Source organism: Hyperolius riggenbachi, chromosome 1, assembly GCF_040937935.1.
Source record: "Hyperolius riggenbachi isolate aHypRig1 chromosome 1, aHypRig1.pri, whole genome shotgun sequence".
Classification (NCBI taxonomy): domain Eukaryota; kingdom Metazoa; phylum Chordata; class Amphibia; order Anura; family Hyperoliidae; genus Hyperolius; species Hyperolius riggenbachi.
This window is the reverse complement of record NC_090646.1, coordinates 228,374,801-228,395,090: the sequence shown is the minus strand read 5'-3', so window position 1 is coordinate 228,395,090 and position 20,290 is coordinate 228,374,801. Positions and strand designations below refer to the sequence as shown.

Here is a 20,290-nt window from a genome sequence, read left to right as displayed (position 1 = left end):
CTAGGATGACAGGTATGTGCTGCACCGGTGCTGCATCACTCACCAGATTAGCAATGGGATAACCAGAAATACGTGAAGTCCTGCTTCCTCTATGATTACAGTGGTGCCTCATGTGTCCCGGCAGCACGTAACACGTCACATGAGGCACTGTTGTAGCCATGGATACAGGATGCTGAATGGGTGGATGGAGATCCCATTGCTGGAACTCTGAGAGCAGGTAAGTGATGTGGCGCCACACATTTAGGGAGGGGGAGATGGGGAGTGACAGAAGGGGGACTTGGGATAAGGAGCTGGCTCTTGCTGCCCTCTAATTGTTGCTGTCTTGAAGCATGTGATTCACATTGCTTCATGGAAGAACACCCATTCCACCCCCCCCCCCCCCAAAGAATATATCATGGCAGATCAAGTTATCATTTTTGTAGCTATTCTATTTGAACAAAATGTCATATCTACAGGGACTTTTGTCCCCATGCATTTTTAAATACCACTCTTCCCTTCCCCATATTTATTCACAAAGGGTTGTCACTTACAACCTCAGATTAAAAATACTGCATAAATGTAATATCCATTACACACTAGAAGCACAGACACAACTGCAAATGTCCTCTGTGATTCCAGAAAGATCTGGCACACTGAATCATTAGTGACAGCGTTGCTGAGTACATTGTTCCTCCATATTCATACGTATGGATTCCGCCCTAGGGCAATTGTTTACATTGGTGTACTGCGTTATGCCTGATCCGAGCTTTGGAGCAAGAACTATGAAGCACCTGGATGCATTCCCATTTGCTCCTGAGGCCACATGGGCCCCTTTTAATAGAAGCCAGCAAAGGAGGTAATAGCTTTCCAGCAATGATGGCAGTTTGTGCAGGGATATTTTATGTTGAAAATAATAATTAAAAAATTATTATTCTTTGTCTCATGTAATCAGATATTCAATCAACCATACAGGGGCGTAACTACAATTCATGCCCCTCCCCCATCAAAACTTTGATGTGGCCCCCCCAATTATCACACCCAGGGCCATATTTACCATAAGGCACTGTAGTCTCATGCCTACAGGTGTCTAGTGATGGAGAGGCAACTCACTCCCCTCCTCGAGTGTCTTCCTCCCTCCTTCCCTATGCAGAGTCCCAAGTGGAGCATAAATGAGAGGTTACTCACCCTGCTCTGAGCATTCTTTTGACAACATCTCCCTTCAGTTGGGGGCACCTCTAGCTACTATTAAGTAGCCAGAGGTACACTCAGTATTAAGGGGCACCTGTGGCTAACTACACTGGGCAGGGGTAGTAAGTAGCTGGGACAGCCAGCAAATCTGTGGTGCAGTTTGGCAGGGTTTTGTAGGTTCGTGGAGGGCACCAGGTCATCTGTGCCTATAGGCTCCTGTGATGTAAATCCGGGCCTGATCACACCACATCCCTTGTCTTCACTTGGTGCCCTTCACAGCCCTGAGACCCATCTTGCAAGGGTCATAAAACAATAGTGGCCATCATGATCTTAACAAGTGTAGCCACAAAACCACCTGATCTGGAAGGAAGGGAAGGTTAGTAGTTGGGGCCCCCCACAGCTCTGGGCCCCCCTGCATTTGCAGGAGCTGCTCCCCTATAGTTACGTCCCTGCAACCATACATTCCGTCACTTCAAAAAATAAAATATAAGTACACAAGTTTGATGCTGCTTTCACCATTTGCTTTTTTGACACAAGTAGCATGACTCGTGATCTCACATGCAATATGTATAAATGCAGTGCGTAGATCACTATATGCAATATATGTAAATAAAGACCATGTAGACAAGGTAGGTGTACACAATGTGATATTTAAATAAATTACATATTGAAACAAATGGAATCAAACGAAAAATAAAAACTTTACTTGAAAAGGTTAGTGGTAAAATAATCAATACTGCCCAATTGATTCTTGACTAGGGAAATACTGATCATAGGCCAGATCCAGCAAACATCACTCAGAACTCACTGGTGCTGTCTTGCAACCGATCGCAAAGTGTTGGCAATTTCCAAAATCACAGAAGTCTGTGATTTTATCGCGATTCCTAGAGCAATCACAATTTGGCTCTGCATCCCTTCATTCCAAAAATGGTGCAACCTGATCACCATGCGTAATCACCAAGCAGAAGTGCTGAAGTGGAACCACCCACATAGGGCTCCACTGCTGTAGCACTCAGAGGAGTAGCTATGGGTGGGCAAGGGGGGCACATGTCCCCAGGCGCAGCACTGTAATGGGGTGCAGAGCATGGCCACCGCACCCCCAATTGAGTGAGAGGCAGCTCGCTGACTGCCCGAAGTGCCCCTGCTTTTCTCCCTCCCTCTGCAGAGGAGTGCAGAAGTGTTGACAGCAGCATAAAAAGGGTGGCACATCTGGCTAACTATAGGGGGTACATCTGGCTATCTAAATGTGGGCAAGGGAGGCACATCTGGCTATCTAAACATGGGGAAGGGAGGCACATCTGGCTATCTAAACATGGGGAAGGGAGGCAAATCTGGCTATCTAAATATGGGGAAGGGAGGCACAACTGGCTATCTAAAGATGGGGAAGGGAGGCACATCTGGCTATCTAAACATGGGGAAGGGAGGCACATCTGGCTATCTAAATGGGGGCACATCTGGCTCTCTAAACAGCATTTGTACATTTGGCTCCACCCAGGACCACACACACATTCCGATGCATGGCCATGCCCAATTAATCCAGATGGGGGTGCAAAAACTGTCTTTGTCCCCGGGTGCTGAAAAGCCTAGCTACGCCTCTGGTAGCACTTTGCTGATCGCCGGCATATGGCAAACCCTACTATAGTGCTGCTAGTGGGTCCCAGGCCATAGTGTATGCCTAGCTTGTGAGAGAAGGCTAACCACCAAAATTTGAAACCTATCCTCCTCTTCATTGTCATCATTCTGATTTCTATTCAGAATCACAATTTACAATGTCATCACCAGCTATATTTAATTATTTTATTGCATTGCTGATTTGACCATTGAGAGCTCTATACATTATGAAATGAGAGCTCTATACATCCTATACAATAAAACCTAACTGTCCCTGCATCATCCACTTTCCCTGTCTGTCTGTCTGAAGCTTTTTTGTACTATGCATGTGCGCAATACAGACAGCCGTTGGGACGGGAGGTCGGGCCAGGGAGCAGGGCGGCAGTGAGCAGGGGAGATGAGGTGGCTCATTGTGGGACGCAGTGTGCAGGGGAGATGAGGCGGCTCATTGTGGGACGCAGTGAGCAGGGGAGATGAGCCGGCTCATTGTGGGACGCAGTGAGCAGGGGAGATGAGCCGGCTTATTGTGGGATGCAGTGAGCAGGGGAGATGAGCTGGCTCATTGTGGGACGCAGTGAGCAGGGGAGATGAGCCGGCTTATTGTGGGACGCAGTGTGCAGGGGAGATGAGCCGGCTTATTGTGGGATGCAGTTTGCAGGGGAGATGAGCCGGCTCATTGTGTGACACAGTGAGCAGGGGAGATGAGCTGGCTCATTGTGGGGCGCAGTGTGCAGGGGAGATAAGCCAGCTCATTGTGGGGCGCAGTGTGCAGGGGAGATGAGTTGGCTCATTGTGGGACGCAGTGTGCAGGGGAGATTGGCCGGCTTATTGTGGGATGCAGTTTGCAGGGGAGATAAGCCGGCTCATTGTGTGACACAGTGAGCAGGGGAGATGAGCTAGCTCATTGTGGGACGCAGTGTGCAGGGGAGATGAGCCGGCTCATTGTTGGACGCAGTAAGCAGGGGAGATGAGCCGGGCTCATTGTGGGATGCAGCGTGCAGGGGAGATGAGGTGGCTCATTGTGGGATGCAGTGTGCAGGGGAGATGAGCTGGCTCATTGTGGGATGCAGTTTGCAGGGGAGATGAGGTGGCTCATTGTGTGACACAGTGAGCAGTGGAGATGAGCTGGCTCATTGTGGGACGCAGTGTGCAGGGGAGATGAGCCGGCTCATTGTTGGACGCAGTAAGCAGGGGAGATGAGCCGGGCTCATTGTGGGATGCAGCGTGCAGGGGAGATGAGGTGGCTCATTGTGGGACGCAGCGTGCAGGGGAGATGAGCCTGCTCATTGTGGGACACAGTGAGCAGGGGAGATGAGCCGGGCTCATTGTGGGACGCGGTGTGCAGGGGAGATGAGCCGGCTCATTGTGGGACGCAGTGTGCAGGGGAGATGAGCCGGGCTCATTGTTGGACGCAGTGTGCAGGGGAGATGAGCCGGCTCATTGTGGGACGCAGTAAGCAGGGGAGATGAGCCGGGCTCATTGTGGGACACAGTGAGCAGGGGAGATGAACCGGCTCATTGTGGGACGCAGTGTGCAGGGGAGATGAGCCGGCTTATTGTGGGATGCAGTGAGCAGGGGAGATGAGCCGGCTTATTGTGGGATGCAGTGAGCAGGGGAGATGAGCCGGCTCATTGTGGGACGCAGTGTGCAGGGGAGATGAGCCGGCTTATTGTGGGATGCAGTGAGCAGGGGAGATGAGCCGGGCTCATTGTGGGACACAGTGAGCAGGGGAGATGAACCGGCTTATTGTGGGACGCAGTGTGCAGGGGAGATGAGCCGGCTTATTGTGGGATGCAGTGAGCAGGGGAGATGAGCCGGCTTATTGTGGGATGCAGTGAGCAGGGGAGATGAGCCAGCTTATTGTGTGACACAGTGAGCAGGGGAGATGAGCTGGCTCATTGTGGGACGCAGTGTGCAGGGGAGATGAGCCGGCTTATTGTGGGACGCAGTGAGCAGAGGAGATGAGCCGGCTCATTGTGGGATGCAGTGAGCAGGGGAGATGAGCTGGCTCATTGTAGGACACAGTGTGCAGGGGAGATGAGCCGCTCATTGTTCCATGCCGTTGAGCCGGCAGTTGTTGGATCAGTGAATAATGGCGCACAGCACCTATGCATAAAAATGGTGCCGCATTAAAAAGATACGCTTATCGCTATTTATCGTTAGTACTGCATAATAATAGCGCACAGGGAAAAAAGAAGAAAAACGGCACACACTAACGTTATTTATCAATAGTGCCGTTCATTTGACAAACAGCAGATGTTATTGCCCACAGTAACGTTATTTATCAATAGCGCCCTACATAAGCCAAACAGCAGACGTTATTTAACTGCAAAACGGTGAATGGATTTAATGTAATACTGTCAAGGTTAGGGTTAGCCACCACTGGAGGGGGTCTTAAGCTTAGGCATCATCAGGGGGGTCTTAGGGTTAGGCACCACCAGGGGGTCTTAGGGTTAGGCACCACCAGGGGGGTGGTTAGGGTTAGGCACCACCAGGGGGGTGGTTAGGATTAGGCACCACCAGGGGGGTCTTAGGGTTAGGCACCACCAGGGGGGTCTTAGGGTTAGGCACCACCAGGGTGGTCTTAGGGTTAGGCACCACCAGGGGGTCTTAGGGTTAGGCACCACCAGGGGGGTTTAGGGGTTAGGGATAAGTACAGAGAGGGTCCTGTGTGTTAACACTAAATAACGATAAGGCTTTAACGCTAAATAACAATAAGGCTTTAATGTCAAATAGCGATAAGCGGCAAACGGATTAGCGGCAACACTGTGCGCCATTATTCGCAGGCGCCATTTTCAGATGGATCCGGCAGTTGTTGCTCTGTTCCTGTAGTTGCCTGTGCACTGAGAAGAGCCGGTGCTCCAACAATCTAGCCTACACCGTCGAAGTAACCTACATCCCATAGACTTTACTATCCCCTCCCCCTCCCCTAACCCTTAACCCTCCTGCTATACGTTTGATATATAATGTAGGCTCATTAGACGGGTAGGTTATTTCGTCGGAACACCGGCTCTGAGTTAGTATATAAAAAAAAAAAATGCGCAGAGCCACAGATGACAGGCAGCTCTGACTTATTAAATCACTACTTAGGCATCACTACTACCTAGAGCCTGTTTTTAAATGGGCTTAGGTAGACTAGTTATGAAATAATATGGAAGATTCTCACACTTTTGTTGTGTGCAGTTTACAGAATATAAAGAAAGCATATCTACGATTGCCTCTTCTGTCATTACTGCAGCTTCATGTGTTCTCCTGAATAATAAAGCCTAAACCTTCTCACATTAGTACAAGCAACATATGTGAGGTACACATACTGAAAGTTATTTGCAGAAATATTTAGAACACCGTCACCGGAGTGTTTAGTGCGCAGGACTAACCTGTCGGTTATTCTGATGGGCTTCTTTGATTATATTATTTACATCCTCAGCATATGCAGCTCCAGGATCTGGATGATCTTCCCTGTATTTACCTCTGTATGTGTCAGGTGATGAAGCCTGCAGTATAACAACATTGTTTTGTTTACAGCATTGAAAAATGCACACCAAAGCGAACCAGCTCCTGAAATAATTCTAAAGATTGTTTAAATCTTTGGGGATTCTGCAGCTCTGGCCTCTTAAGGCCCCTTTCACACTTGCAAGTTAAACCTGCCTTCTGTACCCTATTTTGCCGCACAGGGCCGCAAAAGCAATGGAAGTCTATGGCGACTTTCACACTTAATGCGGTCTGTTGTGGTGCTCCGGAAGTATCTGATGCAATGCAAGGGCCGCAGCGCGTTACCACAAGCACCGCGCTTAACGAACGGAGCTTGGGGTAATTAATCTCTATGGGCAATGCATGTAGTGTATATTAGATCCATGGGAATCCCAGTGACAAACTTCCTGCCCAGAAGAGAGTACGTCACTGAATGGGGGAGGGGCTATGCATATGAGCTTCCCAGGGCACTCTGCCACAGGGTCATATGATTTACTTTTCATTTGCGTTGTGATGTGGCAAGAGCATCGCACTGCATCACAAAGCAAAAAATAAGTGTAAAACCGGCCTGAATGGAACTTGAGGTGAGAGTGAGATGGAGGCTGCCATATTTATTTTATGTTTAAAGGAATACTGTAGGGGGGTCGGGGGGAAAATGAGTTGAAGTTACCCGGGGCTTCTAATGGTCCCCAGCAGACATCCTGTGCCCGCGCAGCCACTCACCGATGCTCCGGCCCCATCTCCGGTTCACTTCTGGAATGATGCTCCGGCCCCGCCTCCGGTTCACTTCTGGAATTTCAGACTTTAACGTCTGAAAACCACTGCGCCTGCGTTGCCGTGTCATTGCTCCTGCTGATGTCACCAGGAGCATACTGCGCAGGCCCAGTATGGTCTGTGTCTGCGCAGTGCGCTCCTGGTGACATCAGCGGGAGCGAGGACACGGCAACGCAGACGCAGTGGTTTTCAGACTTTAAAGTCTGAAATTCCAGAAGTGAATCGGATGCGGGGCTGGAGCATTGGTGAGTGGCTGCGGGGGCACAGGATGTCTGCGGGGGACCATTAGAAGCCCCAGGTAAGTTCAACTCATTTTCCCCCGACACCCCTACAGTATTCCTTTAAATCTACTTTTTAAGTTTTAACTGTTTTATTGTTTTTGCTCAATGACACATTCATTGATGTATGCCAGAGCTAAAATCTATGCACTATTCACCCTTTTATCTCTTTCCTGCTCTCAGAAGCCATTTTCTGCTAGGAAAGTGTTTTATAGTTGGAATTCCTTATCAGTGAGGGTCACACTGTAGTCACTTCCTGTCTGAGTCAGGACTGACATACCTGATATTTACCTGATATTTAACTCTTTCAGGCTGAGAAAGAAAAAAGGAACACAGCATAGTTATTTGTGTGCCAGGCACTGTGCATACCCATGCCTATCTCATCATGACACAGGTATCCTTTAAGGACCAGAGCCTTTTTCTTTCAGATTTTGTTAGTAATCACTGTGATTGGCTCACAGTGATCACAGGGACCGGAGATTATGCAATTGTCTTCTGGCTGGCACATGGAGCCCGACTGTCATTAGCGGCGATAGTGGCGGGAAAGCACATTTAAGGGAGAATGAAATCTACACTCTGGCTGGAACAAGATGTCCAAACAGGGCATAGATTTCAATCAGCTATGTCTGCAAGAGGTTACATCATAAAGCGGACGTGAACTCAGAACTATCTCTGCTCTAAAAGATGAGAAAAAATTGTACCATTAATGGGCACCTTTGATTTATTAAGCATTATTCAGTACGAGCGCCATTCGGCTGCAATTAAAATGCTACTGCATGGTGGTGGTTTTAACATTACAGATGTCATCATTTGACATGAGGCGGCATTCATGGCTGCAAAAAGTGTTGTACATTGCACTACAATCATTTTTGCTTTATTCCTTTTTTTAAATACCAGGCCGGCTGCGTTTACCAAGCTAATTTAGAGTAGTTAAATAACACATTTATTTATTTATACAGACAGGGGCGTAGCAATAGGGGGTGCAGAGGTAGCGACCGCATCGGGGCCCTTGGGCCAGAGGGGCCCCATGGGGCCATTCCTAAACCAAAGTATAAGCTGGTTATTGGTCCTGTGGTGGTAATAATCACTTCTATAGATGCGTTGAACGGTAGTAATCATTAACAAACTGCTCCCCATTCCCTTCTTGCACCTCTGACACTGTAGATGACCTTGGCGGGTTTTTTTGCGCCGTATCAAGTGTTATGTATACAGTGCTTGGGGGGGGGGGGGCCCAATGTAAATCTCGCACCGGGGCCCTGAGCTCCATAGCTACGCCACTGTATACAGACCTACATTTAGGACCTGAATGAAGGCAGGGCAATAAAACAAGGGACTGTTTCCAAAAAGCGGGATAGTCAGAGTATATAACATTTCTGCACTTACTTCCAAAAGACATGACAAGAGTAATAAGAAAAACATATTCATAAAAAAGACACAGTACTCACCACATGAACAAATTCTTTCTTGGCGTCCTCTCCAAGCTGGAGAAATTTATATGGACTTATATCAATCAGGGAAGTCAAATGACCATGGTAAGCACTAAAGCATAAAATGACACCAGAAATCTAAATTATATTGATGTACTATTCCTATTATCTGCAAATATCTAATCATTTATTTTTTATGCTAGCTGATTTAGGATACAGTTTCTACAAGTTGCACACATTTACACAATCAAAAGTTTAATAAAATATTTTAGGCAACTCTATGGTTATCTTATTTATTTATTTATTTTATTGTATTTATAAAGCGCCAACATATTACGCAGTTTATGTTAACCAAGGTTTCATTTAGACCTTGGCTTTATAGCAGATGCCATGGCGACTCCTATGCATCTGTTTACTGACTTGAAAATATGAAGCTGAGTATGATGAATAACAAGCTATGTATAACAAGCTATGTATAACTTGACAACATGATGAAGTATATATAATGCTTTAGCTTTCTTCATAATTGCATTGGGCTCAAGCGGAACCTCTCAATAATTTGAGACCCTGTTCACAGCGCTCAGTTGCGTTGCAGAATAATTCTACATGTCAACTCACTGCTCATACAATTCTATGGGCCTAGTCACAGCAATGTATCACATTATTCTAACTCCCTGCATCCAGGCTTTTTAAGTGGACCCAAATTAAAAATACAAGATTTCAGAAATAAAATCTATTTTTTAAATTATAATAATAAATAGCAGCCTTTTTCAGCTGCATGATGACAAATATAACATATTTTACATTTATTGGAGGAACCCCTCCCTTGCTTTCATATTGCCGAGACAGAATCCGACAAAATGCTGGAGTAGATGGTGTCCGTCAAAGGAAGAATTGCTAATGGCTGCCACCTGTATAACCCTAGTTATGAAAAGAGAAGGGTGAAAAGTATGCACTGAGATACTCATAGGCTTGAAGGAAGTGTTTATTTATCTTTGTATGTGTCAGAGTGGTGCAACTAAATATTTTGAATTAAAAAAACTGTTTGGTTTGGGTCTGCTTTAAGATTATGTCCAGTCTCCATTGAAGTTTACACTCATTATAACGCGTGCATTATGCAACTGACCACTGTGATCCTAGCCTGAAGCTAAAGTTTTCTTTCAGTTGTAGTTAGAGTAATGAATATAACTTCTGCCATGGTTTTGTGAGTTTGGGGGTTATACAGCATGGACACACAACAGTAAAATGTGGATAGAGGTTCCAACCCTTTCCAACTCAATACAATATGAAAAGGAGATACATTTAATGGCTGGAGTACCGCTTTAATGTTCCTTCTATCCAGATTTATAGGTTGTATTTGAAAGGTTTGGAATTATCTCTATCAAATTGCACATAATAAATATAATACTAAACAAATATCAGTTCTTCAATGGTCTAAAATTATATTTGATTAAAACTCTGGATGTCTTTTTTTTTTTTTTTTAGAAAAAAAAAATATTTCCATGTTCTCTTCTCAGCCATAATTTTATATCTATCTCCAGTTTGCATCTATGATGTGTGATTCCTAAGATAGCCTTACTTCCTCTATTGTCATTCTGATAGCAGTGGGCAATAGTAGCCCATCTCTTCTGTGTAAGCATTGAATTGCTATCCCAGAGATTATACATGCACATTGAATGTCACCCATAGGAATCAGGACTTGATCTGTAGAGTGATAGTTTGGGCCCCAATGCTGTACAGATGGATCAATAGGCTGCAGTCGAGCAACACGATCTGTTGCTATGAAGGGGGGAGGAGGAGGGACAATTGCACAGTTTATGACAGAGTGGCTTCTGGTGGGAGGGGTAAGGTGGAGGCTGGATAGTGTAATGGTTAAGGACTCTGCCTCTGATACAGGGGACCAGGATTTGAATCTCGACTATTCCTGTTCAGTAAGCTATTTAGTTAGGAGACCTTGGGCAAGACACCCTAACCTATGCCTATAGAGCGTGCCCTAGTGGCTTTAGTTCTGGCGCATTAAGTCCACCAGGTGAAAAGCACAATATAAATGTTCTGTGTCTTGTCTTGTGTTACCAAAAGATGACCTAGAACTCTGGATCTTTCTGTGATGCAGCAGGGCAGCTGTACATGAACTCATTTCCTCCCATTTGGAATAAAGAGCGTTATAATCGCAGAGTGTGCCTTTTTTCACATGCTAAATAACCCCAACCGGCTGCCTCTGCCAAGTCTAGTATGGCGGATGTACGAGTGTTTACATGCAGAAATTACCAATTGGAAGAAATATGTCAGATATGGGTAACATCATTTGCAGATTTTACACACAGCAAGATGGCTGCCACCATGACACAGAAACTATACATTTTGCAGCTCTGGCCAGCTAGGTTACATGGCAATGTGCATGAGTAAAAGAATAGTATTTATTGTTCTGTGGAGAAAATTGCAGATATGAAGTAATGGAAACTTTAGTTCAGGTTTGTTGAAACTATAAAATGAAGACTGTGTCTTGTACTACAATATGTAATCAGTGGAATTTACATGTTCAAGAGTCACTGCTCTTTGGGAACATTACTTTGTAAAACTTACTGGTCAAGGGTAATGACATCAAAGTGGCCAGAATACTGCCGTGCCAGTCGTAGAGCAAGGTCATTAGCCTCCGACCTGCAGGGAAATACAAACATTCCACACTTAGGACACAACTAAAGTTCAGAAGAACATGACATAGGTAAGTAATGTGGCTGCTTTTACACTTGCCCTGCAAGCGTGTATTGCGTTACCTTGTTTTACCGCAGGGTAAAGCAACAACAATGCAAGGCAATGAGGCCTAGAAGTCATGCTGGAAGTGCCCGATTGGCAAAGTCAACATTGCGTTACCGTTGAACTTCCATGGTAGCTAATGTAAGTCAATGGGCGGCGCAGAGATTGTAAAATATGTTGGCGGTGTGGTGAAATTTTTTGCAACATTATCAGATTTTGCAACCGGTTGCACTTATTTATAGGTATAGCTATCAGAAAGTGCAAACTAACCATTGACTTTAACCTATCTGTATCAGAAAATGCAACCCAACCAAACCCTATTCTCACACAGAACCCTCCCCTCTTGCTCAACTAATAACACCCCCCCCCTGGAGGGAACAATCCCCCCTCTTGCTCAACTAATAACCCCCCCTGGAGGGAACAATCCCCCCTCTTCCTCAACTAATAACCTCCCACCCCCCAAGGGAACAATCCCCCCTCTTGCTCAACTAATAACCCCCCTGGAGGGAACAATCCCCCTTCTAGCTCAATGGGATCTGTGGTTGCAAAAAATTACAGGCGTGTTAATAGAGAGGAGCCACGCCTACACAGTCATACACTGTCCTCTATGGCAAGTTGCAAAATATGATGGGTAGCAAAATTTTTCACTACAGCGGCAGTGCAGCGCGCATGTACGGAATGATGGGAATACAACGAGCAATCCCAGTACTTCCTGTCCAACAGGGAGTACGTCATGTGTGAGGGGTGGTGAGAGGCGTGCAGGGGGCGGCGCTATGCATATGACCCTGTCGGCGCACTCTTCCGCAGGGTCATATGAAAGACGTTTTGTGTGTTATGGTGCAATGCGAGGGGGCAGAGCATCGCACTGCAAAGGAACTGGCCAGGTGTAAAACCGGCCTAAAAGTCATACCAAATCATCATGCGGTCTGCAAAGCTCCAATATCATATATCATACTATACCTGTAATTTAAGGGAAAAGGGGGTTGCTGCACTAACGTTCAGTAAAGGTTGTTTACAAGAGCATAATGATTTGCTGGTCAGACTGCTCGTTGAAAAGATCTGCTAAAAATCTGTAATCTGTTGGCTGCTATGGAGAACCTGGTTTCTTTCTGGACTACTATTGTGTTGTAACTATAGTGACTGTTTTAACATTCAAGTGAGTTCCTGATACAGGGAATGTCCTTTCACCAAAATGAATTGAAAAGTGCATAAACAATAACTGGAATTTGTAAAAGGCTGCAGCAGAATGGTGTGTGTCCTCTGCTTAGCCTTGAGTGGCTTGGAAAACAAAGACATGATAACTAATAAGCTACAGTATATGCCACATGCTGTACTGCATATTCATTTGTTAGGGAAAGTATTGCTTGAACATACCTCTGTTTAGTTTAAGACTAGTTTGGACTAAAAAAAAGCAAAATATTTAGGATTCAGAAAATGCTGCGTCCAGGCGTGGTTTTAAGTCTATGGCAACAGAATTAGGGTGGGCCCCTATGAAGTTTGAAGGACTGCCACAATCATGTATCACAATCATTAAACAGGGTTTGCGGTGATCTCTGAAGGATTGCAGCCATCCTCCCTGTGCAGCTGCTGTTTTGCCACTTGCCAGCAGCCATAGAGGTGCTTCTGTTGCCTTTATAAAGTTTGCAGGGCCTACAGAAGAAAATTAACCTCTAATTGGCCATTTCACTGCTAGCTAAAACATGGGATATAAATGTCCTTGCCATTCACTGGTATTTATGTAAATGAAGTTTAATGTTTACCTCTGAAGACCCACCCTGGGGTCTAGAAACCATATAAAAGAAGCACTACACGACTATCTATTTAAAAAAGGCACTAGGTAATTTGGGCACCCGGCCTTCCTGTTATTTGACTATTGTGATTCATATAACGGCTTTGCATCAGCAATTGGCGTGCTACTATTGCTGTTACTTTTTATTGTTAGCCTCCCCTTTATCCTATTCTCTAACACTAAACCTCTACCTGTACCCAACATTAATCTCTCACCTACTCACACCTAATGCAAACCTGTCCCCTACCTCATGCACAAATTAAGGGATATCTGTTAACCAATAATATTTATTGCTCATCCCACCTTCAAAAATATGGACTATACAGTATATATGGAAAATATAAATTCACTAAGGGAGCACAGGGCTAGAAATATAACACACTTTACAACCAAAAATTACTATGATCTGCCTCTAAGACATGCCATACAAAATTCCCACATACTGTATAAGACCAATGCATTCGTGATTTTAATAAAATTAAAAAACGGATACTTACCTTGGGAGGGGGATGCCTCTGGATCCTAATGAAGCTTTCCCCATCCTCCTCATCCAGCTCATTACAACGCTGGAACCCCCAAACTGACAAAAACAATATCAATAGCAGTGGTTTGTATGCGCAGGCGCAGTAGCGGTTTTCCACTTGGGCTCTGGCAGAAATGGCCAGGCCCTAAGAAGGCCACTTGCACCTGTGCAGTAGAGTGGACCCGATTAGGTTCAGGTTGGCCTGAGTCCAAGAAGAAAGCTGTTACTACGCCACTGACAAGCTGACTTTTGGGGGTCCTACCGCTGGATCGCCTCTGTTGAGCGTTCTTGGCCATGGGAGTAGCACGGGTGGGGCAAAGGGTGCATGTAGCTTGGCTGCGCATGCACAACTAAAGAAATATACCGGGATGGTCAGCCCGTGTAGACGACGAGGGAGCCCACAGCCTGAAGGTGGCTGGAGGAAGCCCCAGGTAAGTTAAATGCTTTCCTTTAAATCATCTCAGGTTTACTTAAAGCTAGCATCTGAATAAATCTAATAAGGATTTCATTCCAATTAACAAGTATACCAATATGTGTACACATATTTAACTTCAAGCCCAATTGAATTCACAGCAATGTAATATAACAAACAGACATCTGCATAGATTGGCAACTACTAGCCTCCCCATGTGTCACCCAGACACGCTTCTTATTGAACATAACACATACTCATTACTGGCAATGCATTTGTGTGTATCTACAGGCAAAGGAAGGGTGTGAGCATGGAATGGAAGCGGCGAGTTTCCTGGCTTACGCGTACCTCCACTTAAGTTATTGGGAGTAGATGGTGGTGCGGGGCACTCGCGGCTATAGGGAACACGTCAACTATCTTAGCACCTCCACTGACATTGTTTTTTTCGGGGGGATTTATTGATTAAAGAAGAAGAAGGCACCCTAACTACCTGTACATACGGAAAAGCAAGTTGGTTTTATGGGTGACCTCCCCCATCTACACCTAACCCTATACCTGTGCACTGCACCGATACCACTCTGTCATCGCTGATAATGGTAGTCAGCTATAAATATAGCTGATACCATTACTCTACATGTGCTACATGTGCGCCACGACTGTCCTGAAGCATAGCTGAATTTTGGTGCCAATTGTCACCCCCACTGCTGCCTAGCAGAAAATAAACAGTATGGCGGCACCTAATTTTGCTATCGTGGCTGGTGCCCAATTTTTGCATCTCACTGTAGCTTCATTTTGTGACTGCAAATAGGAGGCTGATCTTTCTGATCACAATGGTGCCAGCAGAAGCCAAAATTTATATTTTTAGTGGGTCTCTGGAGCCCGATGTATGTTCATAGTGTAATATATTAGCATCCAGGGATTTTTCATTTTTTTATTTCACTCCCTGGTTAACTAGTGTTGACCCTAGCAATATAATTACATACAGATTGCTGGGGGAGATGTCACCCTGACAAAGTGTTAATGGTCTTTTTTCATTTACTTCCATACTTTAGGCACAAAAGAACTGTTTCATTTTCACTTGTTTTGACTTTAAATACCCAATCTGTTACTGAAGATGTTATTCTTTTCCCATTCGCCTGAAAATTCTTCTATTCAAACCAGCAAAATGTAGCCTAACATGTTGCCGTCAACCAATCAACAAGCCCACTGAACCTTTCTTCATTTATTCAACTTATAGGCCCATACACATGCCAAATGAATCTCAACCCGAAACGTCCAATAGCAAACACTTTTGCAGAGAATCCAGTGTGTGTACGGCAGCCTGATGCCCTCCGATTGCTTGGCCAGTGCAATCCAGGCAAGTCACTTGGGTCAGCCAATAGCATTCTTCTGCCCACTTATCCCGCCCCCCCATGTGACGGCACTCCCACACTGCTCCGCCCTTGCATAGAACAGAACCTGTTGCTTGATTGCAAGCAACATGTCTGCACCGAATCAGCTGATTTCGGCGCGCAGCTCTTAGAGCTGAGTGCCAAAACTGGGCGCCCCATAGCAGCAATGCTATGCTGCGCGGTGCACGTAGCGGTAATTCGGGGCTCTGGCGGCTGCCAGACCCCGAATTACATCTCCCTCCGAGTTGCGACAACTTGGTGGGGGAATAGTATTTAACGGCGCCTCGGAGTTTAGCGGCAGCGGTGAGAGCCATCATTCGGCTCCCACCGCGCCAAACTGAGTGACGCCAAATTAATATGTACCCGTCTGCACAGACTTGGCCCTGCAATGTTGCTCAAATGATCGGTCCCAATCCCCAACATCCCCAATGGGCAACATTAATTGAGCATGTGTTGGGGGCTTTAGAATGAAAAGTGTCAGCAATAGTGGTAATAATTAATGCATAAGTTGATTAATGGAAATCAGTGTATCTATCTACTCTGTCGATTTATCTGTTTATGTCTTGACTTTTGTAGTATTTTCAAGGTAATTCTAGTATGACAGCTATAATATATTATACATACAGCGTGACACAGAGTAACTTAGAGACCTGAGTCATTAGACTGAGAACATAAAACATCAGTGGCAGCCAAGTGAACATACCCAGAGTTAACAAAGTAGCAGACTGACAGCCTGTCAGGTAGGGTGGCTGTCAGGCGTTCCGCATACTGGACAAGGTTGTCATGCAGAAACCTCGAGTTTGTGTTTAGTAACTCCATCTGCTTCACTGCAGCCTTTGTCACCGCCGGATGGCTGTGCCCAACTGCAAGAGAAGAATGCATTATTCATAGGCAGGATTTGCCAGAAACCACGATAAGTCAATTAGTATATACTAACAACCTTTGACATTTGTGTTATACAATCTATCAAGCTTAGGTTCACTCACACCTTTTGATATTTCTTTGACATACTTACCATGAGCCACATTGTTTATGCAGTCGAGGTATTTTTGCCCCTTCTCATCATACATGTATTGCCCCTTTGCATGTACAATCTTTATAGGATCTTTTGCAAAAAACACCTTGCATGATGGCCTGAAAAGGAACACAGAATGTGTAATTTAAAACATTATATTAATGGCTTCTCTCACTTCTCACCTATGGGTTATTATATAGTAAATGAGTAAATAATACGGTTTGATATTTCAGGCAGAGGCTATTTGAGATTGGGAGGTAGTTTGTAGTGGTGGTAACTCCCTGATCAGTGTTGGAATTGTGGAGTTGGGTGGCCTTGAAGTAACCCATGCACTCCGTCACACATATCAATGAATGAATTCAGAGGCTGTTTGTACAGGAATTAAATTCAGGAGCTATGAGGAGTCGAATGGAGAATGTTGGGTGGTGAAGAACACTAAACTTTAATACAAGGAGTGTTCTTAAAGAGAAACTCCAACCAAGAATTGAACTTTATCCCAATCCGTAGCTGATACCCCCTTTTACATGAGAAATAGAATGATTTTCACAAACAGACCATCAGGGGGCGCTGTGTGACTAATTTTGTGCTGAAACCCCTCCTACAAGAGGCTCTGAATACCGCGGTACTCCTGGCAAACTGCCACAATGTAACAATGTTCATAGACAGGAAATGGCTGTTTACAGCTGTCTAACAGCTAGAAACAGCTAAATAACCTGCCCACAGTAACAATGTCACTATGTAATACATGTCAGAATGTGAATCTGGGAGAGGAAAGATTTTACAATGAGCAAACTCTGACTAAATCATTTATACATAATTATTGTAAAAATGAAGCACTTTTTTTATTACATTATTTTCACTGGAGTTCCTCTTTAAAGCAAATGTGGCACACCCTATAGGAATAATTAGATACTGACCTATAGATAGAAAAGGACCTGGATCCCTTATGTCTGATCGGGATTCAATTCGATTCAATTTGATTAGCCATTGTTTTGCAATGGCAAATTGAATTGAATCGAATCAAATCCCGATCGGACATGTCGGATTTAATCGGATCGTAAATAGAATTGTAATCGAATCGCACAAAGAATCGTATCGTGTAGATTGGGCTTTAGAGTCCTCTTTCCCTCCCTCTTTGGAAGTACTTTGGGATGCCAGTACTTCTGAAGCCTTCATGAGGACTCTTGGTGGAATGACCAATTGGTGGAATAACTTCTATGGGACAGACAGTGGTGGACCGAGGGCATGAAGAGAGGACCAGGATTTTTTTTAAGTGTCTATGTGCACTGGGACATGTTTGCCTTGCCTTCTACATCACATCTTTGTTAGCAGGGCGGTTCCAATATACAGTTATATGTAATCGCTTTGCTGAACAATAAACCAGATAAACAGGAGCATAGGTTGACACAGTGATGATAATATTTAGAGTAGACAAACAATCTTACACAGCTAATAGAGATAGACAAGACAGCAAAAGTTTCTGTCAGGTCTAGCAACTGTTATAAACTGACACTGCTGATGAGTCGAGATGGCCCAAACCTCCGATTTTCGGTTTGCGGACTTCCGCAAAAGTACGGTTCGCGTGAACTTTCGCGAACCGCAATAGACTTCAATGGGGAGGCGAACTTTGAAAACTAGAAACACTTGTGCTGGCCACAAAAGTGATGGAAAAGATGTTTCTGAGTTTTTGCATGGAGCAGTGGGAAAAAGTCCCGAGGAAAAATCAGGATTTGACGCAAAGCAGCGTTTTAAGGGCAGAAAACGCATTGAATGCTAAATTGCAGGCCTAAAGTGCTTTAACATCTTGCATGTGTATACGTCAATCAGGGAGTGTAATTAGAGTACTGCTTCACACTGACACACCAAACTCACTGTGTAATGCACTGCAAACAGCTGTTTGTGTTGTGATGGCCGTTCTGGACTGGTGCGCACCATGGCGAGATTGCTCTTCCTCAGTGATATCAGGTAATGTCTGACTGCCTTATCAACTTTCGATGGTTCTTTCTCTACCATTGTTAAAGCTTATCTAAAGCTTGGTATATCACACTGCGTGCACTCACGTACGTAGTACACAGTGCACATCTCCCGCACTGACAGACAGAGTGCAGGGCTATGGCAAGATGGCTCCCACAGCCCTGTACTGGAGACACAAGTAGTCTCCAGAGCAGTGCTTCGGCAGCCATCTTGCCGTAGCCCTGCGCTGCCTCCCGGGAGACTGCGGCTGCAGGGAATGGACTGGCCCGGCGTCACCTGGCACACCTGGCTGGGGGGTCCTAGAATCGGGTGGGCGGCAGCGCTTCCCCCCCCCCGCACATAGCTGGCAGGCCCCGGAGGGGCCCCGGGCCCCCTGCGGCTGAGGGGGTCGCATCCCCGGTGGTTACGCCGGTGTATCTAACTATTTATCCGCCTACCAATTAGGCATTGTTCTACTCAGCAGGAGATAACCAGAAGACAATGCACCAGAGATAATGACCAGTCTCTACCAGTACTTCACAGAAAATAATCTAACAGAAAATCTAAAAGAAAATTGTATGGTGTGTACCAGACATTTTAGGCTAACTGGATCCCTGCACACTGCATACGATTCCGATTCCACTTTTTAATCGTTTTTTACATCCGATTTTTAATCTTTACTGCATGCTGCGTTTTTTGATCCGTTTTTCTGTTGAATGTATTCAGGGATAATCGGAATTGAATATCGGAATCAGAAACGGAATCGGAAAACGGATTTGCAGTGTGCAGGGAGCCTTAAAAATCCACACTACCAATAACTTCTGAAAAACATATGAAAAACATTGTCTTCCACTTTACTTCTATGCACTGTTTACTGATTGCTATCAGAATCTGCCAGGTTTAATTTTGGGTTTAAGCCATGTGCACTCACTAGATGGCACTTGGCTGATAATCTAGTGGTGTACAGTGGTCCCTGACCCTCCACCGTGCGTTGGCAAGAGATCTGGACTGTCAAAACATCTTGTCTGAGCACTGGCCTAGGCCATTGTTCTACCACTCACCACACCCATTCTGTGCCCTTCCGTTGTGCTCCACATCATCATCCTCCATGTTGTGATCTCCGCGACCAATCCATAGCAACAGAAGGCATAACTAGCCCCTAGACTAGCCTCTAGACTACATACAAAATCCAGAACCCAGCTCCGAACTATCCCTTAAAGCGGACACAAACCAAACATTTTTTAAATTCAAAATATTTAGTTGCACCACTCTGACACATACAAATTATAAATAAACACTCCTTCAAGCCTATGAGCAATTCAGTGCATGCTTTTCACCCTTCTCTTTTCATAGCTAGGGTTATACAGGTGGCTGCCATTAGCAATTCCTCCTTTGCCGGACACCACCTACTCCACCAGTCTGCCGGATTGTTTCCCGGCAATATGAAAGGAGGGGAGGGGTTCCTCCAATAAATGTAAAATATTTTATATTTGTCATCATGCAGCTGAAAAAAGGCTGCTATTTATTATTATCATTTAGAAAATAGATTTTATTTCTGAAATCTTGTATTTTTAATTTGGGTCCACGTTAAGGGATCTGGTCCCAAATTCCCTGTGTGCAACAGTAATTATGCATGGGCTTTAAGTGATGCATGCATAACACAGCAGATTAGCAGCTATTAGCGGTAATTTGGGCACCTGAGATGCATGATAAAATTGTGGTTCA

The 20,290-nt window shown here is 45.1% G+C and overlaps 1 protein-coding gene across 1 annotated transcript in view; it reads right to left on the bottom strand.

The window, feature by feature from the left end:
• ETNPPL (ethanolamine-phosphate phospho-lyase) overlaps positions 1-20,290 on the bottom strand; it is a 70,076-nt gene that overhangs the window by 39,192 nt on the left and 10,594 nt on the right. Inside the window, exons 2-6 of the mRNA XM_068270542.1 lie at positions 16,613-16,731; positions 16,301-16,460; positions 11,312-11,386; positions 8,747-8,840; positions 6,156-6,272 (exon numbers count right to left, since the gene is read on the bottom strand). Coding sequence (XP_068126643.1) covers positions 6,156-6,272; positions 8,747-8,840; positions 11,312-11,386; positions 16,301-16,460; positions 16,613-16,731 — 565 coding nt within the window. The remainder of the gene's footprint in view (positions 1-6,155; positions 6,273-8,746; positions 8,841-11,311; positions 11,387-16,300; positions 16,461-16,612; positions 16,732-20,290) is intronic.